General features: G+C 42.4%; 1 protein-coding gene and 1 long non-coding RNA gene across 4 annotated transcripts in view; one reads left to right on the top strand and one right to left on the bottom strand.

The window, feature by feature from the left end:
• NWD2 (NACHT and WD repeat domain containing 2) overlaps positions 1-26,833 on the top strand; it is a 142,541-nt gene that overhangs the window by 70,603 nt on the left and 45,105 nt on the right. For 2 of the 3 annotated variants that reach the window (XM_005286331.4, XM_042843445.2), the window contains exon 3: positions 1,051-1,167. In XM_005286331.4, coding sequence (XP_005286388.2) covers positions 1,051-1,167 — 117 coding nt within the window. The remainder of the gene's footprint in view (positions 1-1,050; positions 1,168-26,833) is intronic. The other variant, XM_005286332.5, reaches the window with a different exon arrangement.
• Positions 7,707-26,833, bottom strand: part of LOC135983741 (uncharacterized) — a 164,392-nt gene continuing 145,265 nt past the window's right edge. Inside the window, exons 2-3 of the long non-coding RNA XR_010601513.1 lie at positions 12,614-12,700; positions 7,707-7,804 (exon numbers count right to left, since the gene is read on the bottom strand). This is a non-coding gene — a long non-coding RNA (uncharacterized LOC135983741). The remainder of the gene's footprint in view (positions 7,805-12,613; positions 12,701-26,833) is intronic.

Genomic DNA, 26,833 nt, shown 5'->3' with positions numbered 1-26,833 from the left:
TCAAGCACAATATGGTTCCATCTTGATTGAGGCGTCTAGGTGCTATTACAATACAAATAAATACATAAATTAAATAATGAAGGTATGTCCCAATACTGTTTTTTAATTGTGCAGTAATGACTTCTTTATAATAGTATTGGTTGTATTGAAAGCTGATAGTAGCATAAATAAGCAAATCGCAGCAGGATATATCATCAATTTATTTTTAAAAAAAACTGAGACATTTGGACAGATAAAGGACTCTGTTCCTATAAATAAAATGTCCTGCAATAATGAAACTTCCATCCGTTAACAGTTAAAATATGTAGCGAAACCACGCTTCATCACTAAATCTCTTTACATAAATGTAGCAACCTCAACCAGCTTCTTCCAAGCATTTGCTTGCATCTTATTAGCATTATAAAACTGAATCTATAGCAACAGATGAAAGTCTGAACAGCAAGCCATCTGCTATTATAAATTCATGCATTTTTTGCTTCCAGAGCAACAAAACATTAGGAAACAAAGGAATAGTGATATTACAGTATCTAATCCAGTCCTGTCTTTTTTGTTCATTTTAGCACAGGATAGTTTGATCTCTGGTGGGTCAAAAAGTCATTGGGTAAAATCTGAGCTGTGTTGAAGTCAATGGCAAGACTCTGCTTCATAGAGGCCAGGATTTTGACCAGAGTCTTATAATTATTATTATTCATTTATTATTTGCATTACAATATCAACTAGAATCCCCATCTGAGATCAGGGCACCAATGTGCTAGGTGCTGTACAAACATATAGTAAGAGGCAGTCCCTGCCCCAAAGAGTTTACAGTCTAAATAGAGAAGACAGTGGGAGGGGAAACAGAGAGGTAAGTTGACTTGCCTACATCACAGAGCTGGTCCATGTCAGGACTGGGAATAGCACCCAGTTCCGCCCACTGCTCTACCCGCTGGACCACATTAACTCTTAAAGATAAAAAACAAATGTCTTAATTGCGATCTTGTTCATCTTGTTATGTAGGAGAAGCTTAAACTAATGGATAAAACTAACAGTGTGTTATACTTTGATTTCCAGGTCATAGACTTATACTGGGGAGTAGAAACAGAAGAGTGGGACAGTCCTGAGCTCCAGAAGACTCGTATGAAGCTGTTAGAAGATTGCTTGAAAACTTCTACAGGTCCATGTTTTGTTGTGGGTATACAAATAATGCTTTACATTAAAACAAAAATACATTGATAGCTATCCTAGCATCTGTAGTGCAGTTAAAGGCTTTTTCCTAGACAAATGTATTTTCTCTTTTACTTCTAAAATATTTCTTGTATACTTCTTACTATACATTTGAAATATCAGACTTGAGATTTCCCAGACGGTGCTGTAAATTGACAATGGATATTTGACAACAGTAAAGGAGGACTGGCCCTTCACAGCCAGCCCATTTTGGGGGGTTTGGTGCCCCCCCTTGGAGGGCACTGTGACTGCTGGCCAATGGCAGCACTCCTTGGTTATGGAATTAATTCCCAGTACTTCTCCCAAGTTCTGGTATTGGCAGGCCAAAAAGGGCTTGCCTATAAATGAACAGCAGCAGTCAGAGGTTATCCTCTTCAATCCATTCTCTGCTGGTGTGCCTGGCAGGCCAAGGAAATGGTAGGATGCTATTTCGAGCTGAAAATCAAAATGGGAGATGGTCAGTGACAGCCTGGGAAGGCTGTGGCTATCCTCCCTCTCTCTCACATGCACGCAAAACACCCATAGTTCACTGCTGCCAGGACAAGTTGCTTTTAGAAGGTACTTCAAGGTTCAATAACATTGTAGACACCTGGCAAAAAAAAGATAATTCCTGTGTTCATCCTCACTGGCCCGCCCAGCAACTTTTGTAAAAGTGGCATACATTCTCCTGTATGATAGGAGTAGATATTTTTAAGGTTGTAGCTAGTATCTTACCTGAAGCTCAAGAAAAGATCTCCTGCCATAGAATCATAGAAATGTAGGGCTAGAAGGGACTTTGCGAAGTCATCAAGTCCAGCCCCTTGCACTTAGGCCATCCCTGACAAGGTTTGTCTAACCTGTTCTTAAAAATCTCTAATGATGAGAATTCCACAACCTCCTTTGGAAGCCTATTCCAGAACTTATGATTAGAAAGTTTTTCCTAATATCTAACCTAAATCTTTTAAGCCCATTACTTCTTGCCCTACTTTCAGTGGACATGGAGAATAATTGATCACTGTCTTCTTTATAACAGCCCTTAACATATTTGAAGACTATCAGGTTCTCTCCTCACTCTTCTTTTCTCAAAACTAAACATGCCCAATTTATTTTTAACCTTTCCTCATAGGTCAGGTTTTCTAAACCTTTTATCTTTTTTTTATTGCTTTCCTCTGGACTCTGTCAATTTATCCACATCTTTTCTAAAGTGTGGCGCTCAAAGTTGAACACAGTACTCCAGCTGAGGCTTCACCAGTGCTGAGTACAGCAATTACCTCCTTTGTCTTACATGACATTCCTATTGATACACCCCAGAATATTAGCCTTTTTCACAACTACATCACACTGTTGACTCATATTCAAATTGTACTATACTAAACTATAACCTGCAGATCCTTTTCAGCACCACTACTTCCTATCCACTTATTCCCCATTTTGTAGTTATGCATTTGAATGGTTTTTTCCTTCCGAAGTGTAATGCTTTGTACCTGGCATTACTGAATTTCATCTTGTATTAATTTCAGACGAGTTCTCTAATTTGTCAAGGTCATTTTGAATTCTAATACTGTCCTCCACAGTGCTTGCAACCCGCCCCCCCAGCCTGGTGTCATCTGCAAATTGTATAAGCATACTCTCCACAGCATTATCTAAGTCATTAACAAAAATATTGACTAGTACTAGACTCAGGACTGACCTCGGCAGATACACCCTTCAAGTTTGATAGCTTGATAACTGCTCTTTGAATATCGTCTTTCAACCAATTGTGCACCCATTTTATAGTAGTTTAATCTAGATGACATTTCCCTAGTTTGCTTATGAGAATGTTATGTGGGACTGTTTTTAAGACCTTACTAAAATCAAGATATATTATGTCTGCTGCTTCACTCACATCCACCAGGCCAGTAACCCTGTCAAAAGAAGAAAATTAGGTGGGTTTGGCATGATTTGTTCTTGACTAACCCATGATGGCTATTTCTTATAATCCTATTATGCTCTAGGTAGTTACAAATTTATTGTTTAATAATTTGTTCAAGTATGTTTCCAGGTGTCAAAGTTAGGCTGACTGGTCTATAATTTCCCAGGGTCATCTTTGTTCCCCTCGTTAGAGATAGCTACAATGTTTGCCCATCACCAGGGACGGCTCTAGGCACCAGCAAAGCAAGCACATGCTTGGGGCAGCCCATTTGCAGGGGTGGCAGGGATCCAGCATGGGAGCTGAGAACCAACAGGGGACGCTGGGAGCTGTAGTTCCTTGGTTAGCTCCCTGCCTATGGAGCCAGCCCTGGAGCAGGGAAAGAACTACATTTCCCAGCATTCCCTTGGCCACTACCAACAGGAAAGAGGGGGAGGGAGTGAGGAAGCTGAGACCTCATGCCTGCTGTGAATGGAGAGCTGCATTGGGAAGGGTAGGGATACCGTATTTTAACATTCAAAAAATAGGACACTCCATGGGGAGGGAGGGTAGCCCCACCCTGCCACCATCCACTCCCTCCGACTGCCCCCCACAGAAACCCCAACCCATCCAACCCCCCTGCTCCCTGTCCCCTGATCACCCCCTCCCGGGACCCCTGCCCCAACTGCCCCCCAGGACCCCACCCCCTATCTAAGCCCCACTGGTCCTTGTCCCCTGATTGCCGCCTCCTGAGACCCCTCCCAAGTTCCCCCCTAAGACCCCACCCCCTACCTGTCCCCTGACAAACCCCTGGGACTCGCATGCCTATCCAACCACTGCCTGTTCCCTGACTGCCCCCCGAACCTCTGACCCATCCAACCCCCTCTTCTCCCTGTCCCTTGACTGCCCCCCCCCCGAACCTCCTACCCCTTCTCCAACCTCCCAGCCCCCTTACTGTGCCACTCAGACCAGCGTGTCTGGCTTCACGCAGTGCCAGACACACTGCTGCATACATGCTGCCATGCTCCCCTGTGGAGCCACAGCCCCCCCCCCCCCCCCCACCTTCCAGATTTGAACAGCTCAAAATTCAGGAGTGCTCAAGCTCAGTTACTTCATTTCTCCCAAATCAAATATACTGATCCATAGTAACTTGCTGTAGAAAAAGTAGGATAAAATTGAGCAAGAAATGCTTCCCAGTGGTTATTAGGACTGGAATTGCTATTTTCAACAGCCATTGCCTTTTTTGTTTGTTTGTTTGTTTGTTTAAAAGGAAGACAGTGATATCACATTGGCAAATTCCCCATAGAAAGAAAGAGTGGAACAAAAGAATAATAAAGGCACCTCAACTTTTCCTCATTTATGGAGGACAGTCTTATAATATGCATCCAGATATCCTCCAATCACACAAGCTGAAAATTGTTCCACTTTACTGCAGTTCTGTAACCATATGGGAACCAATCCTGTCTGTGTTCTGTGCCCATCCAAAATTCCTGCTGAATGACCTGTCCTGGGAGCGAGTTACCAGTGCCCCAGGGCTGGGGCGGCAGGAGGTGTGTGGTGGGGGGGCAATGGTGGGGGGTTAGGGGGGAGCCCAGGGCTGGGACGGCAGGGGGGTGCAGGTGGGGGGGTGAGAGCCCAGGATTTGGGCGGCAGGGGGGTGCGGGTGGTGGGGGAGAGCCCAGGGTTTGGGCGGCAGGGGGGTGCGGGTGGTGGGGGAGAGCCCAGGGTTTGGGCGGCAGGGGGGTGCGGCGAGGAGCCCAGGGCTGGGACAGGGGGCAGCCAAAATTTTTTTTGCTTGGGGCGGCAAAAAACCTAGAGCTGGCCCTGCCCATCACAATATCTTCAATTCTGAATTTATGGCGCCAAGTCAAATGTTAATTTGAGCTCAAGTATCAGAGGGGTATCTGTGTTAGTCTGGATCTATAAAAAGCAACAAAGAGTCCTGTGGCACCTTATAGACTAACAAATGCATTTTGTTGCCACAGGACTCTTTGTTGCTTAATTTGAGCTCAGTAACTGAAAGACACTAGGAGTAGACTGCATCGGTTAAATTCTGCGAAATAGGAATCCTCTCTTTTCAGTGAAGCATATGCGCTAAATGTTGCTGGCAGTGGTGTTGTATTCATTATATGGTGCAGAATAGACTTGTAAGTGTAAAGTTTTATTTCCCTTTCCCTTAGGCTAGGTCTACACTACCCGCCTGAATCGGCGGGTAGAAATCGACCTCTCGGGGATCGATTTATCGCGTCCTGTTGGGACGCGACCATCGATCCCCGAATCGACGCTCTTACTCCACCAGCGGAGGTGGGAGTAAGCGCCTTCGACAGAAAGCCGCAGAAGTCGATTTTGCCACCGTCCTCACAGCGGGGTAAGTCGGCTGCGATACGTCGAATTCAGCTACGCTATTCACGTAGCTGAATTTGCGTATCTTAAATCGACTCCCCCCTGTAGTGTAGATGTACCCTTAGAAAAATTTGTGCCTTGCTTTAATGAGCACATCGGTAAAAAATATTGAAAAATATTTTTGGCACATCAGTATGTGGCATATAGACTGTATTAATCTTAACTTTTGTCCAGAATCAAGATTTATCATTCTTCTGCCAACTTTTTAAATAAGGTGTTCCTTTTAACACTTTCTGGGTAGATTAAGGTAACTAATGAGGTTGGATATACAATGGCAGAGCCAGAAATCAGTATGTGAGCAATTTAGACTAAAGCATCATAGGTTAGCACTGATATCTGAAACAAGATGCACGATGCAATTTGGGAGGCAAGTGGATTCGTTTTGTTTGTGCGTGGAGTATGTATGGGCTGAGATTCTTTGTGAATAAGGTGAGCAAGGCTATTTCACTGGAGATGTATTCTGCCTGGAAGGAATTTTTAGTCAGACTGTTATTTGTTGGGGTTTTTTTGTTTTGTTATTTTTTGTCAACACCTATCTAACTTCAGTGAATAATAAACACCTGGGAATATAGTCTTTATTAAGGATTCTGCACCCTGCTCTTTGGTTAGGGAATGAGAAAACACCCAGTCAACACCTGAGACATCGAGTAATCCCTCTGAGTCCTCTACGCATGACATTCCATCTATTTCTAAGTAAAATTAAATAAAAAATTTGTTTCTTTGGAAAACACCTTCCAGCCCTTCATTTTGCAATAAAAAGGCACATTAAGTTTCACAGACCCCATAAAAAGAAATCTTAAACAGGTCATCTGTAAAGGATGTGTGAGTTTGTTGTCAGTGTAATGAGAGAACAATAAAATCAATGGCAGCAGCCAACATATCCAACTTCTACAGTTAATAAGCCATGTACCAGAGTAGCATTCAGGACATGTCAGCGAATGAAGACAGACAGAGGGACAGATTTTAAGTGTCAGGCTGCAACTTTATTAAACTTAACCAAAGGAGGTCCTGTCCTGTCAACCAGACTCTTGCATACCAGGCATTTTAGGTGGTTCCAGTGCAGCGTTACAAGGCTCCTACTGCATAGCCCATAACTCAGACTCTCCTCAGCTTACCCCTTAGATTCAGCTCTCTCGTCTGAATCCTTTCACTCACAGCCACACACCCTGTGAGGTGGACAGAAAGTACTGAAATGTGACGGGGGAAGGAACTTGGCCCGTGCATGCCAGAAGGTCTCCCCCTATCCCCTGGGCATAAAGCCCACCAGCAAAATCCCAGGTCTTTTACTTCTGAGAACAATCCCTGCCTTTTAACCACACTGGAAATTGGCTGCAAGTTACGACAAACCAACATCCCTACCAAGTACTACCACTGATTACTAAATCCTAGTCCTGTTTACCTTAACTGTGCCTCCCGACTGCTGCGAGGAAGGCAAAAAATCCACCAACAAGGGATCAGTCAGCTCCCCTCCTACTCCAGCTGGCCAATGGACGGAGTAATAGGGGCCAACCTTGCATTCCCCCAGTGTGTGCTCTCCTCCCCACTTCTCTAGGGGCTGTTCCAGTCACCTCCTGTCCCATAAAGTTTGCCACCTGTTGAGGTAGGTGGAGGGCAATAGCAGAGGAGGAGGGTGCAAAATTGGTTTTAAGGTGTCCTTGTCTTGGGCGTGTTTTATGTTTTCCCAGACTCAAAAAAAGTATATAAGACCAGGATTGCTCTGTCAACTGACTGCTTGCAGTTGCAGGGAGCCATTCTGGCCACCAAGGATCAACATGGCAAGAAGGCACTTTAACCATGCTTCATTTTTTTTACCATGCCCCCTACATTGGGTTCAGGAGGGAGATGATGTAGAAGCTGCAACCCAAATATTCCCCCTACCCCTCCAATGCCAGGGGAATCTTCAGAGAGTCACTTAAGATGGCTTTAAGTCTGATTAGTGCTGCAGGAGCCATGCAAAATTGATTAAATGGAGTCGAGGATCCAGCCCAGTATCCTTGCTCTTAAATCTACAAAACTGGTTTTAAAAAAATCCACAAATATGTCTCTTTCACTTTCCTTGTTAGAGAAGTGTCTGGAGATGTGATGATATTGTGGAATCACTACAGCAAGTTGTTAACAATAAGCAGCAATTGCTTTTTGAGCAGAACCCAGGTCATTGAGAGAAGACATGCAGGCCCAGAGCCTCAAAGATATTGTGAAGCTGGTTCCTACTGAAATCAATGGAAGTTCGGTGCCCAATTACCTTTGAAGATCTGTGTCTCAGTGTTTTGCTATCATTACCAGGATCTGCCAATTGATGTGAAATTCTGCTCAGTAGAAGCCAGAAAACCTCTGAAGATTTAAAGGAAGAAAATAAGGATCTTAGTATAAAAGCCAATTATCTTTCAAGATACGTGTCTGCTAGTTTAAAAAAAAAGGACTTTTTTTTTTTTTGGTTTTTTCTTCTTCTTCTCAGAATAGCAAACTGCTGTAGCTAGGTAGAGCCAGTTACATATGGGATAACAGCCCAGCCTCATACACACAACCTCCCAATAGCCCTCAGTCAATATAATTTTTTAAACAAGTATTTTGTTGGGTTTTTGCTATTGAAGAGATGTTTCAGACACTGTATTAAGGCTTCTCCTCCCTCCTGGCCCAAATATCAGTTGGTTGCGATATTTTCTCCATCTGCACCCACCATTTGTGTATCAGTTTTACTTCAGGGCCCCATCTTAGCAAAATCAGTAAAGTCTCCTACATCATGCTGATGTTTAATACAAAAGTCTCCCCTATGGGGTTTCATTTATTGTTATTAAACAAAATATATTCAGCTGTTCACCCTGTATCAAGGCTAATCAACCAGAGTTGGTTGAAGTTATTTTTAGTCAGAGAATGGCCTTCTTTCAAAAACAAAATTTGTTCAGTTTTTATGGGGGGGGAGGGGGGAGATTGTGCATCTTTTCAATATTTTTCCAATTATTTATCAAAAACATTATTAAAACACTTATCAAACTTTTCAATTACCAAACACCAGGTTTTTAGTAAATACAATTTCTATCACCATTCTGATGTTTTCAATAAAAATTCCTGCAACATTTGTGATTTTTTAAAGGGTTAATTTCAAACACTTTAAACAAGAACTAGTTTTGCAAAAACTAGGATTTTGTTTTTTAACCAGTTCTGTCTCCATGTCGTTTTGCCCCTCTGGCACAGCTTCAGAGTCCTTTCAGCCCTTCCCTAAAGTTTCATAGTACTTTCCCCCTCACTGCAGGGGTGTTGCTTTCTCTTGTGTCAGGGGCCAAAACACAGTCCCTGCTTCATGGCTGTGTTGTCCTTTCAGTTCCTTGTCTTCAGGAATTCTCCATAGCCCTCCTCTCAAGGACTGTGAATAGTTCCAGTCTCTCTCTGGGCCCCCTCACTGGCTTCTGATCACAGCTCCTTTCAGGTTCTTTCCCCAGGCCTTTACCAGGAGAGACCAAACAGCACCCAGGGTAAAATCCTGACAAACTTAAAATCAGTGTTTAAAATCCATTAACTTCATTAAGGCCAGGATTTCACCAAGTTTCCCTCTTCGGGTCTCCCAGTGGAGAAACTCCCTAGTCCCACTCAAAGTTAGCAATAGGGCCTGTTTTTTATTTCCTGCCTCTTCTACCCGGAGCCCATGCTGTCAGCCAAATCACGTAATCAGTCACTTTCTCCTTAGTCAACTGATTCGGTGCTCCAATAGAGGGGCATAGAGGGGCATCACTGGGGGTGGCATGGGCATATCAGGGGTGAGGCTGCAGCACATAGGGCTGAGGAGACTCAGAGCAACTCAGGAAGGCTGCTGTTAGACTCTCAGGGCTCTCTAAATTACACAGGGAACTCTCCAGCCCTCAGAGCAGCCAAGAACTCTGAAGGTAAAAAAGGTGGCTTTAAACCTCTTTAGCCTCTCCTCAACACCCCCACTACAAGCTGTGAATTCTGAGCTGAACCGCTGAGAGGTACAGTACAAAGTCTCACCTAGTGTTGCCTATGTTACAGTCAGACAATCTGAAAAGGTGGTCTGTATAAAAATGACAACTTAGAATATCTCTCTATAAAGATATTTAGACTTCGTGGTTTGCGAGATGAAAACACAGGTAAATTATGCATTCTGTTACTACTGAGAACAGTTTTGTAGAACTACAATAATGCTACTAGTGGAATTGCTCAGCGGAATGGTTCAGATTCCATCAATTCTCTTTAATGCACAAACACTATAAAAGCTTTTTATTTAGATTCACAGATATAGCTCATATGGCTTTAACGTAAAATGTTTGTAGAAGATAGAAGATCTGTCTACATTGTAGAAATTTGCACAGATATCATTACACCAAAGCAGATTTCTCTTAACGTAGACAGGGCCAAAAGGCAGAATATCTAACTCCCTATCCTTCAGCCCAGATATTTTCAACTGGATAAGATTAATGCCTGTAAACCCAATTCTGTAATTCTTGCACTTTCAATAGTTAAAGTTTTACTGGGTGATTTAAGAGCTGAAAATTAAAACACAATGTTGTCCTTTATTACTGGTGAACTTTTTTTTCCTTCTGTTATTTTCTTATTGCAAATATCGAGTTAATGGAGATGCTTGTTACAAGACAACACAGGACACCAACATCTTTCTTCTGAGATCTTCATTTACATATTATAATATATTGTAGAAGCTTCCTGTAAGGTCCAATCAGTTGCAGAATATGTCCCCATCCACAAGTCCTGAAAGGTCATAATAAACATCCAGATACCCAATTTTGCCTGCAATCACAAAAATGGAACTGAAAGCCTAAGGACTGAAGAAGTGTTTAGAATAGCTCTGCACGGAACAAACCATTAGGTAAAATCTGTTGTTAAAGTGAAAAAGCCATGCTGGAGTCACTGCAAGTTACTAGAATGTAGAGAGTCCTGAGATCGGTAAGCTGAAGACACTTAGGAGTAGGAACATGCAGACAGTGAGAAAGTTTGGGGGGATTAACATTAAATTAAACAAAAATAATCTTTGCTATTTTGTTAGAATGACAGTTTAAGGAAAAGTTTATAGAGAGTTTTCAACAGAGACTACTGGGGTGTTCGTATCTTTTACTGAGCTCCATTTGCAACATGAAAAGCTCAGATTCAGGAAACTGGCTCCTTGGGGGCTTGAGTTGCCATAGTTGAATGCACTGGAGAGAAGCAGTGTACATGCACTAGTTTTTGTAGAAGGCCTTTTGACGATCACTTCTTTGCCATCTCCAATTCTGTCTAAGGTTTTAGCTGCATAGGAATTTTCACTAGTGTTCCCTAAGAAAAGTTGGCTAAGACAAATTTCACTTTGATTCTCTAAATGCAGATAAAGAGCTGAAGTTTGAGTCTTATACCTGTCATACCGAAATGGCAAATGCTACTTTAAATGGAGAAGAGAAGATTTTTGAGGAAAGTCCTAATCTTAGATTGTTATTAAGGAACAAAAGATGAAAAGGCTAAAACTATTAACACAGTTTTCTATATGAACTTGAATGGTACAAAACAGCCTGTGACATGGAACCAGCAGGGCCGGCTCCAGGGTTTTTGCCGCCCCAAGCAGCCCCCCCCCCCAAAAAAAGCCGCGATCGCGGTCTGCGGCGGCAATTCGGCGGGTGGTCCTTTGCTCCGAGCTGGAGTGAGGGACCCTCCGCCGAATTGCCGCCGCATAGGTGGAAGTGCCGCCCCTCTCCCGAGAGGCCACCCCAAGCACCTGCTTGCCAAGCTGGTGCCTGGAGCCAGCCCTGGGAACCAGTGATCTTCTGGAACCTATTGTTTCTGTGGTGCCTACAGTTCCCTATGTGTGGCACTGGTCAGGCAAGTAGTGAGCTATGACTTCTACTTTTCTGAAAAAACATTTTGTTGTTATCTCACTCTTAGAGCCCACCCTCGCTCATTTATCAATTTCATCCACCTGTTGCATCCTGACTGTCTTGTAGATAGTGAGTTCTCTGGGGCAAAGACTGGTTTTGTTATTTGCCTGTACAGAGCCTAGCAAAATGGAGCCCTAGTCCTTGATTAGAGTTAATTGCTACTGTAACACTTAAATGTTGTCTCAAATCTCTAGAGAGCTGGCTTCATCTATTTCTTCTTTTGCTAAGAAACCTGGACCTAGTCCAGTTTTCTGGATATATTTTCATGACTTTTCACTTTTTCTTTGACAAAGAAACCAAGCTTGCAGGGTAGATATTTTACAAGATTTTCTTGTAGCCATGGACTTGAAACAAATCCTATCATCTACCACGAACGACGTGCTTCATTCAATGAAGGACTCAAGGGCAACCCTCCGGTCTTTAGGTCTCCAGACACCTATGACCAGAAGACGGCAATATAGATACCAACCGTACCACCGGCCACGCTATCCCACATTTACACAACATTCCCATAGACCGCAGGAACAACAACAACAACGTCAAAGACCAAGATTCCAGCGCCGTCGTCCAAATTCTGCAGGGGCACCTCAACCCCCGCCAACTAATAGGCAGATTTGAAGCCTTGGTCGAGGGTTTAGAAAACAGCGCTCCCACTTCAGCCGACACACCTATCTTTGGACACCGCCTACGACCATTCTCCCACCAATGGAAGAACATTACCTCCGACAAGTGGGTCATAGAGGTAGTTACAATTGGATACGCCATCCCCTTCCTCTCCTTGCCTCCCACCCACCCCCCCTCCCCGTCCCTCTTCAGGGACCCTTCTCACGAGCAGCTACTCCTCCAAGAAGTGCAACATCTCCTTCATCTGGGAGCAGTAGAAATCGTGCCAGAACGACACAAAGGGAAGGGTTTTTACTCCCATTATTTCTTAACAGAAAAGAAAAATGGGGGATGGCGACCAATCCTCGACCTCAGGCGGCTCAACAAATTTGTCAAAAAGCAAAAGTTCAGGATGGTTACCCTCACCACCATAATCCCAGCGCTGGAGCAGGGCGATTGGTTTTCTGCCCTCGACCTACAAGATGCCTATTTCCATGTCACTATACATCCGGCCCACAGATTCTTCCTTCGATTTATCCTCGGCTCGACACATTTTCAATACAGGGTACTCCCCTTCGGACTGTCCACAGCCCCCCGTGTCTTTTCCAAGCTCCTAGCTGTAGTCACTGCCTACCTCAGGAAACAAGGGGTCATAATATTCCCTTACCTCGACGATTGCCTCCTCAAAGCCTCAACGTTCGACGAGGCTCTCCGGTTCACGCGGCTCACCGTCGATTGTTTCCTATCTCTCGGCCTACAAATAAACAAAAACAAATCCACATTACGCCCCACCCAGCACCTGGAGTTCATAGGAGCAGACCTCGACTCCCGGACGGGGTTGGCATCTCTCCCACCCGATCGCTTCAACTCCATAAGCCAACTGGCCACAATAATTCGCAACAGTCCCCAGGTGACTGCCCGAGATTGCCTACAAATACTAGGTCACATGGCCTCATGCACTTTTGTCGTCCAGAATGCACGCCTCTACATGAGGTGCTTCCAAGTGTGGTTGGCCACGGTTTACAGACCGAATATGCACTCTCTAAACAAGACTCTCTCCCTACCTGTCCGAGTCAAAGATTCTCTACACTGGTGGACAGTTCACTCCAACCTCTGCTCTGGAGTCCCGTTTCTTCAGCAGGCTCCATCACTCATCCTGACCACCGATGCATCTCTGACAGGCTGGGGTGCACACATGTCTCACCACACAGTACAGGGGCTATGGTCGTCAACCGAGACCTCCCTGCACATAAATGTCCTAGAACTTCGAGCTATTCGCAATGCGTGCCGTCACTTCCTGCCACTGATCAAGCATCATCACGTACGCATAATGACAGACAACATTGCATGCATGTTTTATGTAAACAGGCAGGGAGGAGCTCGATCCCATTCGCTGTGCACAGAGGCTATGAAGCTCTGGAATTGGTGCATTGCGAACAACATCCGGGTATCAGCTGCCTATCTTCCCGGGGTAATGAACACCACAGCGGACGAACTAAGCAGACGCTTCCCATGGGACCACGAGTGGGAGATAGACGAGAAAACCATTCACAACGTATTCAGCACTTGGGGTTAACCAACAATAGATCTTTTTGCAACTACAAAAAACAAGAAATGTCCCAATTTCTGCTCCAGAGCAGGACTGGGCAAACATTCCCTGGGAGACGCATTCATGATCTCATGGCACCGAAACCTACTCTATGCATTTCCCCCAATACCAGTTCTCAACAGGGTCCTGATAAAAATACGAACAGACCGAGCCAAGGTGATCCTCATTGCCCCGTCGTGGCCCAGACAACCGTGGTTTCCGTTCCTCACCAGAATGTCGATTCAACCACCAATCTCCTTGCCTCTCATTCCGAACCTCCTATCTCAACAACACGGCCGCTTTCTCCACCCTAACCTGTCCATGCTTCACCTCAAAGCCTGGTTCCTACATGGTTTTCCCAAAGCGAACTAGATTGCTCTGAACAAGTTCAAAAGGTGCTCCTACATAGCAGAACACAATCTACTCGCACGACCTATCTTCAAAAGTGGAAACGATTCACACATTGGTGTTCCGCTAAACACCTTTGTCCCACGTCGGTATCTCTTTCGCTCATACTTGACTATCTATTGGGCCTTAAGCAATCCGGCCTTTCTTTCAGCTTCATCAGGGTCCATTTAGCTGCTATTACAACTTTTCACGACAGAATTGATGACACGTCTGTCTTTGTTCATTCTATCACTAAGCGTTTCCTCAAGGGACTACAAACCTTATACCCAGACATTAAACCACCTACCACCCCTTGGGACTTTCATCTAGTACTGTCTTGCCTAACTCAACAACCATTTGAACCCCTAGCCACGTGCTCCCTTTTACACCTCTCGATGAAAACAGCATTTCTAGTGGCAATTACCTCTGCCAGACGGGCAGGAGAAATAGCAGCTCTTATGGCAGACCCACCATATACGCTATTTTTTAAAGACAAGGTTACCCTCAGATTACACCCCAAATTTCTTCCAAAGGTGCACTCGTCATTCCACATTAATGAGCCAATACACCTACCGACTTTTTTTCCGAAACCACACGCGAACTCGTTCGAAGCCTCAGTGCATACACTAGATGTACGCAGAGCCTTGTCATTCTATTTGGATAGAACCAAGCCTTTTAGAACTTCTTCCAGACTTTTTGTCTCCATTGCGGAGCGCTCCAAAGGTACGCCTATTTCTACCCAGAGACTTTCGAACTGGATTTCCCAGTGCATCCGGTTGTGCTATCAGATGAAGAAGGTTACACCTCCAGACGGCATCAGAACACACTCCACTAGATCTCTGGCTGCCTCTGTAGCATTCTTACGCAAAGTTCCCCTGGCTGATATTTGTAAAGCAGCCACCTAGTCCTCTGAGCACACATTTGTTAAACACTATGCCCTTTCTCAAGGCCCTCTATCTGACATACGTTTGGGCAGGGCTGTACTATCCACGGTGTTCCTATCAGATCCGAAGTCCCTACCTCCTTAAGATACACGGCTTTTAAGTCACCTGGAGTGGAGCACCCACAGGGACATCTCTCGAAGAAGAAGAGGAGGTTACTCACCCTGTGCAGTAACTGACGTTCTTCGAGATGAGTGTCCCTGTGGGTGCTCCACTACCCACCCTCCTCCCCTCTACTTCGGAGTTGGGGGGCCTCCGTTGTAGAGAAGGAACTGAGGAGACCGGCCACGCATGCGTACTATCAACCTAGACTCACAGCGGGGGGCAGCCTCTGAGCATGCGTGGCCGCTATGAGTACTGCTGCAAAAATCTCCGAGCAAAGGCGCAGGGACGCACCAACACCTGGAGTGGAGCACCCACAGGGACACTCATCTCGAAGAACTTCAGTTACTGCACAGGGTGAGTAACCTCCTCTTTTTAAGTAAATGTAATGTTCATCAGTGGAAATGTGCTGGACTGACAGCACTAGAAGTGGAAGTTCTCGTACAATCACTCTCCTCAGAAGAGATACAAGCTTGGGAAACATTAGTTTAAGGTTCTCCAGTACCAATGTACCTTAACTCTTCGGGGAGCTCGCCTCTTAAATGTAGTGATTAACCAAGTCAAGAAAAGTATGAGAATGTTTTTGAGTAGAAGAAATGTCTGGGGCAGATCCTATTCACCTTTTTATTTTCCACAGAGAACAGGCTTAGCAGATTCACCTGATTCTACCTTATAACCACAGCTTTTTAGTATACATGAGTAACTTGGTTAGTAAAGGGTAAAGTCCAGGAAAAGCATATCAGAGAGGAATATGCACAATTTGGTAGTAATAGAAATGGAATTTCTCAGTCTGAGATATAACAAATATGAATGTCAGATTCACTGATAAACAAATCTTTGATTACAGGAATATGAAGAAATTTCCTGTGTGGGTATGATATTGAATAACTGCCTATAATGGAGATTGTACTATTCTTGTAGCATCTAATACTTGCTACTGGCAGAGGTAGGACCTTGGACTAGACAGGCCATTGGTTGATCACATATAGCAATACCTTTACTCCTATGGTATATTTTCATTAGCAGTTTGGCAAGTGGAAAAGAACTACACATGACCTAATTCCCTTCAACTTTATACCATGAGACACAGAAAGATCAGATCAAGGCACTTGCTGATTTGTTCTAAAGCACCTTACCTCTATGAGAGTTTTAATGGTTTAAAAATACATATTTAAAAAATAAAACTCATCCCCACCCCAGCACCACTGACAACTGAGCGATACTTCTTAAAGTGGTGTCAAAAAATCAAGCCCCTCAAACAGTGAGAATGCTGAGCATTCTTGGATTTGTTACAATATTCCTTTATATTAGGGGTATTTTGTTCTTCAGGTGAGAAATTAGCCATTGTCAAGTATGCAAGAAGCCATTTCCCTTCATTATAGCAAAACTAAAACCAAGAATGTCATAAATGGTATATTTAATACTTGCATCAGTTCTGCCTTATAAATAGCAAGGGCAAGTCAAAACTACAAAATTAAGTTGACTTAAGTTACGCTGACATACAACCACAGTAATTACATTGGTTTTGCATGTCCACACTATGCTCCTTCTGTCAGCGGTGCGCATCCTCACCAGGAGCATAGTTTAACTGTCAGTATGGAGCACTGGAGGGCACTGACCACACGAGTCCCACAACACGGGGCTGACAGGACAGCGGTCCTCAGGCTGTCAGCCGCCAGGGACTGACATAGGTAATGCAGTGTCTACACTGACACTGCGTCAATCTAACTACATAGAACTAAGTGCTACGCCTTTTGCGGAGGTGGAGTTATTAAGTCAGGGTAATGGGCAACTTACATCAGCAGGAGCAACATTGTAGTGTAGATGCTTACAGAGTAAGGCTTATGCCAACCTAACTCTGTAGTTTAGACCAGGCCTAACATATACCACTTAAGGTTTAAGGTGTACAATATGTTTTAAGTGGCATATTCTTTCAATATGCATTCAGTTTATGCATGAAATTCACAAGGTGGTCTCGGGAAAATGACAAAATCCCTTTCCATTTACAGTTCATTACTATGTTAGGTTTTTGGACCAGATTGGCAAAGTTACAGAAGTCTTTTCATGTGTCCTTGTCTTTTTGCCTAATCAGAATTCAATGGGCCAAATTCTGCTTTCCTTTACACCAGAAGCAAGCAGAGTTGTTCTGGATTTACAATAACATTAACTAAAAGCTGGTTGGCCCTCCAGTTTTAGCTAACTTCCATTTCTTAAGAAAATGGTGCAAGCTGTGTTTTTTTGGGGGAGGTTGTTTGTTTGTTTGTTGTTTTAGTTTAACTACAATGTGTACATACCATAGCTTTAAGTCATCCTTCCTTTCTGTGAGTTTTACTTCCACTGAGCTGGTCCCTTGCAATAATGCCTGTAACCTCCATTAGGGAGGGTTTTTCTTATAGTTTTCAATCACATCTTTTTTCTTCCTCTCCCTTCCAAACATTCTGAATTTGGGATTAAATCTTGTTAAACTGAATAAACTACTGGGTTTAGATTGATTTTATAAATTGCTTTTTTGTGGCATTGTGTGCCAATACTGTGCTATGAGTGTGAGAAAAATGAAATGTCAGTTCTTAAATCAGCACAGGGCAGTAACTTAAGAGACCTAAACTTTTGTTCAAGCACAAATATCAAGGTCTTACCTGGAGACAAAAAAAAAAAAGTAAATCCTGAAAAAGATGTGAAAGAAATCCTCAGTCTGTGGCACCTTCTTTGTGAAAGTACAGTACCCCACTTTCCTCTTATCAGAGTAGGATTATATATCAGTTCCAGGGGAAATATCCTTGGGATGAGTAGAAAGTATACCTGTAATTTGTAATCTTTTTTAAAACCTTAGCTTTTACTGTATAACTGTAATGGTACACATGCTAAATCAAAGTAATACAGTATGTGCTTACAAAGTTTATTTATTAAAAATAAGTTTCTCCTTTTGGGAGGGATATTTTCCCTTTGAGCTTTGCATGAAATTCTTACGATCATCAGTGGAAGTTCCATATGAGGAACAAGGGTAGAGTATGCTCCTTAATTTATTAGTTATTTAAATGCTGCACTATATACCTTATACCTATGGCAAAACATACTTTTGGTGCTGCTCTATGTGCCTGCTACTGTACAAGCACATAGAGGCTGTAACGGAGAACAGGAATGAAAGGGTTATGTTTTGGTCAGAGAGGTACTTGGCACTCACTTTGACTACACAATGTGGAAGGCACTGTATTTTCAAATGCCCCCACTTTTTGAAAGAATGAAGTAATTTCCCCCTACTTTAAAACACTGCGGTATTGCCACACTAAAGGTTTAAAAAATGATGAATCTTGCCCTTAAAACTCATGAGATTGCTTTAAGTTATGAGATTTTTTTAAAATAGTAAGATTTAAGTTCTTTGTTTGCCTTCAGCTTTTTGAGCCTTTAAAGTTCATCTTGTCAAATTTTTCTCCATATCCATGTGGGCTAGAAACTTACATTAAAAAAAAATAGATTGAGATCGCATAACTCCAGGAGCTGGGCCAATATCGCAAGACTAATGATAGAATTGTGAGTATTGGCAACACTGATGCTATGTAAGACTGGCAGATTGTATTAATATCACAAGGGAATGTTATTGACCGTGTCTTTTTAAAAGCTGTGGTAATGCTATGTTGGTTCTGAGTGGAATGAGTTCACAGACCTCTAACGTTTCACATCTACCATTCTACTTTCAGCCCATGATTGAACATTCCCTAGTGCAACATGAAAGTGCCCATGAAGAAATATGTAATCTTAAAACATATCCTGCAAGTTACAATGTGCAGGCAGACTCCTGTGTCTATTTAGAGCCACACTGATATCAGCAGGGATCTGTTTGGACTCAGAGGTCTTCCTGAACTGTTCCTCTCACGGGATCGGGTCCTTAAACAGCAGCTTGCATCATGAAAATGACTGTAATGTTTGTAATTACTCAATAAATCTGTGGAAATTTTGGGGCTAAATATCTGATTAAACAGGTCAAATCTCATCTTGCACTAATGACCTCAGATGACCTTCCTTTCTCCAAACTAGAGCCTCACACCCAATATGACCACTCATAGTAAGTGTTAATGTAATTTTTATGAACATAATAACCATGTAAGGGCACTTGCATTGTTGAAATCCAACAAAAATGACCAATAACGTTTTAGTGATTTTTACTAGAAACGTCAAATTTCAAATACTGGCTTTTTGGTTGGATTTCTTTACTCAACAGCCCAGAATTAATGATTTTACCAAATTTCAAGATTCTAGCTGAAAGAGGGCATGGAAATAAGTTGTTTGCTTGTCACCTATTACTATTTTCTCTATTATATACGTTTAGATTTGAGCCTATGTAACAGCTAGTTATGCAACACTCACTCTGCAAAGCTTGCCTGGAGCAGAGAGTCTCCTGCAGCAAGCTTTTTTTTGGTAGCCATTGCATAGTTAAGTAAAGTAAAACTAAAAATTTCACTACCTGAGCTCTTAAACTTCACATGGTTTGTCACACTGTTTAATTGAAGGTATTCTCTGACAGACCCTGGCCCAGGACTCTGGGCTAGGACTTAGGAACTCCTCTCCTGTCCCAGCTACACCCAGCACTCCCCCTCAGAAGAAGCAGGCAGTCTTGCCTAGTGGTTCCTGATTGGCTACTGCTGCCTAGTCCTGGCCCTTCTAGCCATCGGAACATGAAGTCTTGTTAGTACCCGAGCCTAAGTGGCTTTTCTAGGTCAGAGGTGTCAGGGTGGCAGTGCCTCCAGCAGAGGGCACAGGAGGCCTGGTACACCCTTTGACACACCAAAAGTTGTGTTACAGCTCATTGCTAACACCTTTCCAGTCACATATCACACTCTAAAAGATTTCAATTTCAAAACTCTGTGGAAAATTGGATATTGAGTCAGAGCATTGAAAGAATACGAATAATGCTGTTCATTCACTTTTTAATCTCTAAAATTTAAAAACAGCATTTATAGCTTATGAAATCATTTTCTGATCTATTCAATGGAGTCTCAGAAAAGGTTATAGGCAACAAGCTTCAATTATAAAAAGCATGCAGGTGTTCTTTTCCATTGTCCAAAGAGACATACTTAATGGATCTATGTTCTTTGCTTATGATTTAGTTTTTCCAATTCAAATTTTTGCAGGGCCCTCTTCCAAGATGCAGCAAAAATGCTTGGAAACCAATTGAAATTATTACATTATTCCTAGCAGGATATGGAGCAAAGGAATTCAATAGATCAGTATCTTAACTGAATCCCTGGCTTTCAGTCATTATGGTCACCATAATGGAAGGACCAATATGTGGACATAAAGAATCACATTTCAGCCAGCCTCAACCTGTACTCTAAAATTTACCTATTTATATTTTGTGCATGTAATCCCCACATTGCAGTTCCATACAGGTATTGGGCATGCAAATTGGGATGTCAGCTGCCTAATTAACTGATATGTGGGCACAAATACTCATTTGTATGGGCATAATGAAAGACCAATTCTTGAAAATGTAATACAATACAGTTAATTTAAAATGAAATTATTTTTTGTATTAATATAAACTACCATAAATAGCTAGTTTTCCCCAAGGGAAATGTTCTGTTTTATCCTACATTTATGCTACAGGTTAAACTTTACTCTCTTGAAATGACTGGTCACTTTCATTCCCATATTAGACCGTCAATATGATTCTATACTGCATATATAGAAGCATCACTTCATGGAACGGGGAAGTGATAGACCCTTTTTTGTATAGCTGTAGTGATGCCATTTGGAACACTATGTTCTGTGCTAGGCACCTGAATAATATTGACAAATTTAAGGCAGTTTGAAGAAGACCAATAATAATGGTGTGGGACTGTTGATATAATCAAGGCAGTTGGAGATACTGGCATAAAGTGGCTTCACAGATTACTGTGTGTTAGCTGGAATCAAGCAAGGATACTACCAGAGGAGTGGAGAATGGATTAATTATGCCTCTCTGGAAGGGTAAGGGTAAGGCAAATGATCAAAACACCGATTGGGTCATCACCCTGTTAAGTCAGCCTTTCAAAATCCTTGACAGAATTTTGGAGGCAAGACTGAGGAAAATATAGGAAAGGAGCAATGTGGCTTCAGGAGGGGAAGGCGTACTATAGACACAATATTTGCAATGCAACAAATGTTTGAAAGAATGATAAATGTAGGTGTAACTGCTACGTAACATTTATTGAGCTTGAGAAAGCATATGATTTGGTTCTGCAGGAGCTGGTATTTGGAGTATTGATGTAGATGGAAGAAGACTTCAACTGAAAATGATAAAGGAATTGTATTGAGGGCAAGAGGTAAGGTGGTAACAATACATGGGATTTCTGAGAGTTGAGATGACGGTGGGATTGAGACAAGGCAGTATGCTGAGTCCACTTGTTTTCATGATAGTTATGAGGTTAATTAGTAGGAGAACCGAGCCTGTGGAGACAGAGAAAACTACTGTATGCTGCTGATCTGACCCTTTTGGCTGACAGCAAAGGTAAACACAAAGACAACTGAAATAATGCAAGTAGGGAAGATGGGAGAAGAGTTGTTGATTGAAGTTTCAGGAGAGAATCTGAATCAAAAGAAAGAATGTTCACTTGAGCAGTACACTTAGTGCAATCAGAGAGAGATCTGGAGAACAGAAAAGAACAACCCAGTGTGCATGGGTAGAAGTGAAAAAGGTGGCAGGAGTACTGTGGACCATCAATTAGTAACAAACTGAAAGGCAAAGTGTATGCTGCATGTGTTTGCCCCTGCTTGCTCTATGGTTTGGAAATAGAAGGAAAGCCTACACAAGTAGAAAATAATAGAGTGCACATGGAGGAAATTAGGGACAAGATGAACTTGGGACTCAGTGATTAATAGGCTGGAGAGCTGGACATATGATAAGAATGGAAGAACAACAACCAGCAAAGAAAGCATGTGAGGAAGAGGATAGCAAGAAAGGATGTGGAAGAATGAAGAGATGATGGAAAGACTCCGTAAGAGAAGTTTGAAGAAAAAAAGGCTGGAACTCCAAGGCCTTTGCCATGGACCGGAAGAAGTGGTGAAGAACTGTGGGTACCTCAGGTACGCAGGAAAAGGAGTCAAGAATTGAAGTGAAGTGGACGTTCAGGATTAATTTAGGAGTCAAAATTAATTGACCACTGAAAGGGGAACCTGATAATCACATACACAAATTTGAGGGGTGTTAATACCAAAGATGAGAAGAATGACTGACTGAGGCTAGGAGTAATTCAAAAGTGTTTACATTATCAGCAGAGAAAAATTTCAAATTGTAAAATCTGAGGTGAATAATTGGTGAAGGTCAAAGGTGCGTCCTATGGGACATTTAAGATTATTCTGGCTAGGAAATAGATTGTGAGGATTAGCTTCCTCTGGTGTTGGGAGCAAATGTAAGAGGCTTCCTCCGTCCACTTCTGATTTCTGTTATTCAAATCCATTGCCCCAAATAGTAATGGAAACATGTTCTCTATGGACCTGTACAACAGACCTGGTAATGTATCATTATCAGTGTGAAATTATTGACAGCTTGTGAATTTGAGCACTATTGACAGCAATCAGACAAGACCTGATATTAGGAATTTAGGAATCTGGTGTGGTTAAGAAGAGTATTTTAATGATCTAAAAATCTTAGACACGTTTTTAAGTCAGCCTGCAATCATCTATGGTGTATAGTAAAATATAGGAGTGGATTGGCTTTTACATCTGCTGAAACTTTTGTTCTTATGGTATAATGCATGCTTTAATCATGCCACAAGTAGTAGTATTTTCTTAATATTGCTTCAGATTACAATTTGGTGATTAATTCTGGACACATTTTGGCTCAGAGAAAGTTCCCAAATCGTATTACTCCAATTTGTCGAATGTTCTTTAACTCCCAGTTCAGTTTTGAAGTGATTTTAAGATTTATTATCAATGTGCAAAATTGAGTAAAGTCTCTGGAGTATCTGAGTTAATCTTTGCTTTTGCTCTCTTTGTAGCATTTCAAGCTTGGTACCTAAAATCATGCATCTAAATCAATATTTAAATCTGTAGGATGGACCAAAGTTCAAAATGTAAGACTTAAGTAAAATAAAAAATATCCCAGGAATATAACCCAATTACTAAATCTCCTCAACATATCGAGCTTGATTCTCTTCTCACTTAGGGTCTGATCTGAAACCCATTCAAGGAAAGGGAAGATTCCCATCAATGTCAGTGGGCTGTGGATCAATCCCCTTATCTCACTGACCTCAGTGGTGTTCACTGATGTAAAACTGATGCAAGTGTGAAGAGAATCAAGCTGGGCTAGAATGATTGAATGGTGGGCTGTGCAGAAGAAGATTCTCCAAGAATGTCAAAGAGAAACAAACAACAATGGATTCTTCAAAATAGTTACAAGGAAATGAAGTCAGTGCCCGGAGTGTGGGAGGGATGCCATTTCCTGTGGCATTGGAATCAGGGTCAGATGGCAGCAGCTCTCTCTTACCCTCTCTGCGGAAGGCCAAGTAAGTCTTGAGGTGTATCCAAAGAATTAACAAGTGAATCTACCAGTGACAATTATTTTTTGTAATATCATGGGGAGATATTGGAAAAGAGCAGGTGTAATAATACCAGTCTTCAATAAAATCTTTTTCTAGAGAGGTCCTGGCAATTACCATCTGTAAAATAATGGAACAAATATGAAAAGAAAAAAAATCACTGAACCTCAAGAGTCAGATTATCTACATTAGATACATGTAGATTTTATGTGCACCTAATTTATATATGAAGAGACTAGTAGTGCACATGTAACCCTCACATCTCCTGGGTGTGGTGTTCTGTCCCATCTAGTGGCACCGAAACAACTTAGCGAGAGTTAAATGAGTCTGCTCTACAGCCTTAGCTAAGAGCCAGTTAGCTTTTAGCTCATGCGGCAGAGGCTCATGCACTAAGCTTCAGAGATCCCAGGTTTGATCCTGACGACCGAGTCTGTCAGTGTTACACACACACACATGATATGCTTAAAGGACCTCATGGAGAGTTAGAAACCTAGGCCCACATCCACAGAGGTACTTAGGTGGCTAAATCCCAGTTTTAGGCATGTCTACACTCCACAAAACCCCCACTTTGCTGTTGCTTAACCCTGTAGGCATTTAAACTCTGCACCTAAATGTCCACTGTAAAAGTTCTCTATGCCCCTATATTTCTGTTGGGTGCACACACGCTGCTGCCTCACTCTACTGTCTGAACACCTATCCACTGCCTAAGTCCCAGTGCAATCCACAAGCCAGGGGAAGATATGTGCACCTCTGCTTATCTCACCTGTGGGACCTGATCCGGTAGGCATACTCAGAGGCCACCTACCAGATTGAGTCCCACTCAGAATCTGGGAGGAGGAGGCACTCACCTTATAACTTTTAGGTCACTAGTTACAACACTCACTGAGGAGGATGTGGGTGACCCAGGTGCAATACCCCCTCTGCCTGAGGAGGGGGCAAGAATTTGAAAAGGGGTCTCCCACCTTTCAGGAGAGGTACTCTAACCACTGAACCATGAGATATTCTGAAGTGGGGCTCCCTCACTATTCTTTTGAAGCTGACTCTGGCTAACTAAAGAGTCATTGGAGCAGGGGGACTGGGTCCTGAGTCTCATACCTTCCAGCTGGGTGCCCTCATCACCAGGCTACAGAGTCATTCTCACTTTGCCTGGCCCAATAACTCTCTATTTAACTACAGTGAAATGGCTTCAACAGGAGACAGTGAGGGATTCCCCCCACATCAGAATTCTTTTCTCCCCTCAGGTAAAGGCGTGATTGAGCCTGGGATACCCGTATCCCAGGTGAGTGCTTTCACCACTGGGCTAGAAGTTAAGGCGCCACCTCCTCCTTCTCAGGTTTTGTGTGGACTGAGGCAAGCACCTAACTCATTTTCACAGGAAACACCTTAGGCGCCTGGTTCCAAGAGAGCAGTTCTCACTTGTGGATTGTTAGCAGAGCTAGGTGCCTACATCCAGGCCACAGAGAGATGCCTATCTCTGTGAGAAGGGTGGGGCTTCGAACACACTCCTCTCAGCAGCATCTCCATTGGCTAATTGAGGCAGCTCCCTATCTAGCATGTTGGGCTTTTGTGGATCCAATTCTAAGGCGCCTCTCTCTCCCCACATATTGCATAGGGAATCTAGGCACCTAAAGCAGGCTTTGTGGATTCCACTGTTCCAGTGATTCCTAGGTGCCTAAAAGCTAGGAGTTGCAGTGCTGAGCATCACAACTCCTAAACCCCTTTGTGGATCTAGGCCCTAGCTGCTAATCTGTACATGGAAAATAACTGATTTGGACAAGCACATTTATCTGTTATTTACATGCATAAGTTAGACTCCTGGAAATATTTGCTTGTATGTAACTTTGAAAATCTGGCTTCTAGAAGATAACAAAGCTATGAGCAATAAGCAGCAGAGGCTTTCAAAGGACAGAACTTGCCAGGCAAACTCGCTTTCTTTTTCTAGAAATTTCATTGCGAAATAAACTAAAGGGAAAATGGTAGATGGAATATATTTCAGATTTTAGCAAAAATGTGATTTGATCTATCATCCTTACCTTTACACAGGGCATGTCTCCTGTGTGTTTGAATTTGTAATTTTTATTATAGAAATTGAAAGTGGTCTGTTATTGAAGTGTGTACATATATACTTTGTTCTTCAAAAAGGCTCAAAATTGCAATTCACGTAAATATTCCCTGTGCAGGATATTGCTTTCTGATCCTTGTTCTAATCCTATCCCACTGAAGCATTTGAGCAACTGCAGGGAATGACTCGGGCTTTTTCTGCCCTAATTTAAACTCAAAATTAAATGAACCACAAAACCCTGAAAGACAAATATAAATAAAATCTGGGAGTGCATGGTTCAAGGGGCTGCTTAAAGGTCATGAAGCATTTCAGCTCTAGGTTACAGTATGAATGCAGTAGAGAATGATACTTACTATCTTGTCATGCTATTTAGTCACTTATGTGAAATGGGCTGTTTGTTTTCATTTCCAAGCGGACAGCAGCCCACATCACAAATGGCACCTATGTGGAGAATCCCCATAGAGGGTCCATGGACTGAATGAGTCTAGACTGCACTAATCACTAACAGAGATGACCCCTCCAGTTCAGACTAGATACGTTGGGTGTGCAGTGTGAGGGGGAAGGCGTATATGGCTGCTACCAATGCAGTAGCTGTTCTGGGGTCCTATCCTGGTCTGAAGGATTTCTGTCTCCCCAGCAGTCAATCCCATATTTTTCACTGCACTAAAATTAACTTTAAACACTTCACTACGACATTTGTATGCTCATGGTTTGCAGAACATTGTTATTCTGCAATGGGCTGACTAGCCTCAATGTACATGTAAAGGTAGTAAATAGCAGTCTAGATGTACAGATTATGTAGAGTCAAAGTCTTTTTCTATAGGAACTTGTCATCTCACTTTTTGAGACCTGTAATTAGAACTGGGCAGGAAAAGGTTTCCTGTCCTGTGAGAATGAGATTTTTGAGACTTGTCCCAATCCCGCATCATAACTGAGTTAAAATCTAAAAAAAAATTGTTTCAGATCAATTTTAAGGTTTTCTTTTATTTTTAACCTTTTTTTAATATATACTATGTTTGTTTAGAAATTTTATGTTATGTCATTTCAACCCCAAAAATGGATTTTTTTTTTCATTTTTGAAATATCAAAACAAGATTTTTCAACAAGTTCAAAACTTTTCTTTCAACATCTTTTGGAACAGGAAATTCATTGAAACTGACCTTTTCCCACCAACAGTTTCAATGTGGCATTTTCTGGTAAAAATACATGTAGTCAAAAAACTCTGACCATCTCGGATTCTAAATTTATATTCTTTATTGGGGTAAATCCAGAGCCTGGCTAGGTAGCTGAATGA

Source organism: Chrysemys picta, chromosome 5, assembly GCF_011386835.1.
Source record: "Chrysemys picta bellii isolate R12L10 chromosome 5, ASM1138683v2, whole genome shotgun sequence".
NCBI lineage: Eukaryota > Metazoa > Chordata > Testudines > Emydidae > Chrysemys > Chrysemys picta.
This window is presented reverse-complemented; position numbering and strand designations above follow the sequence as displayed.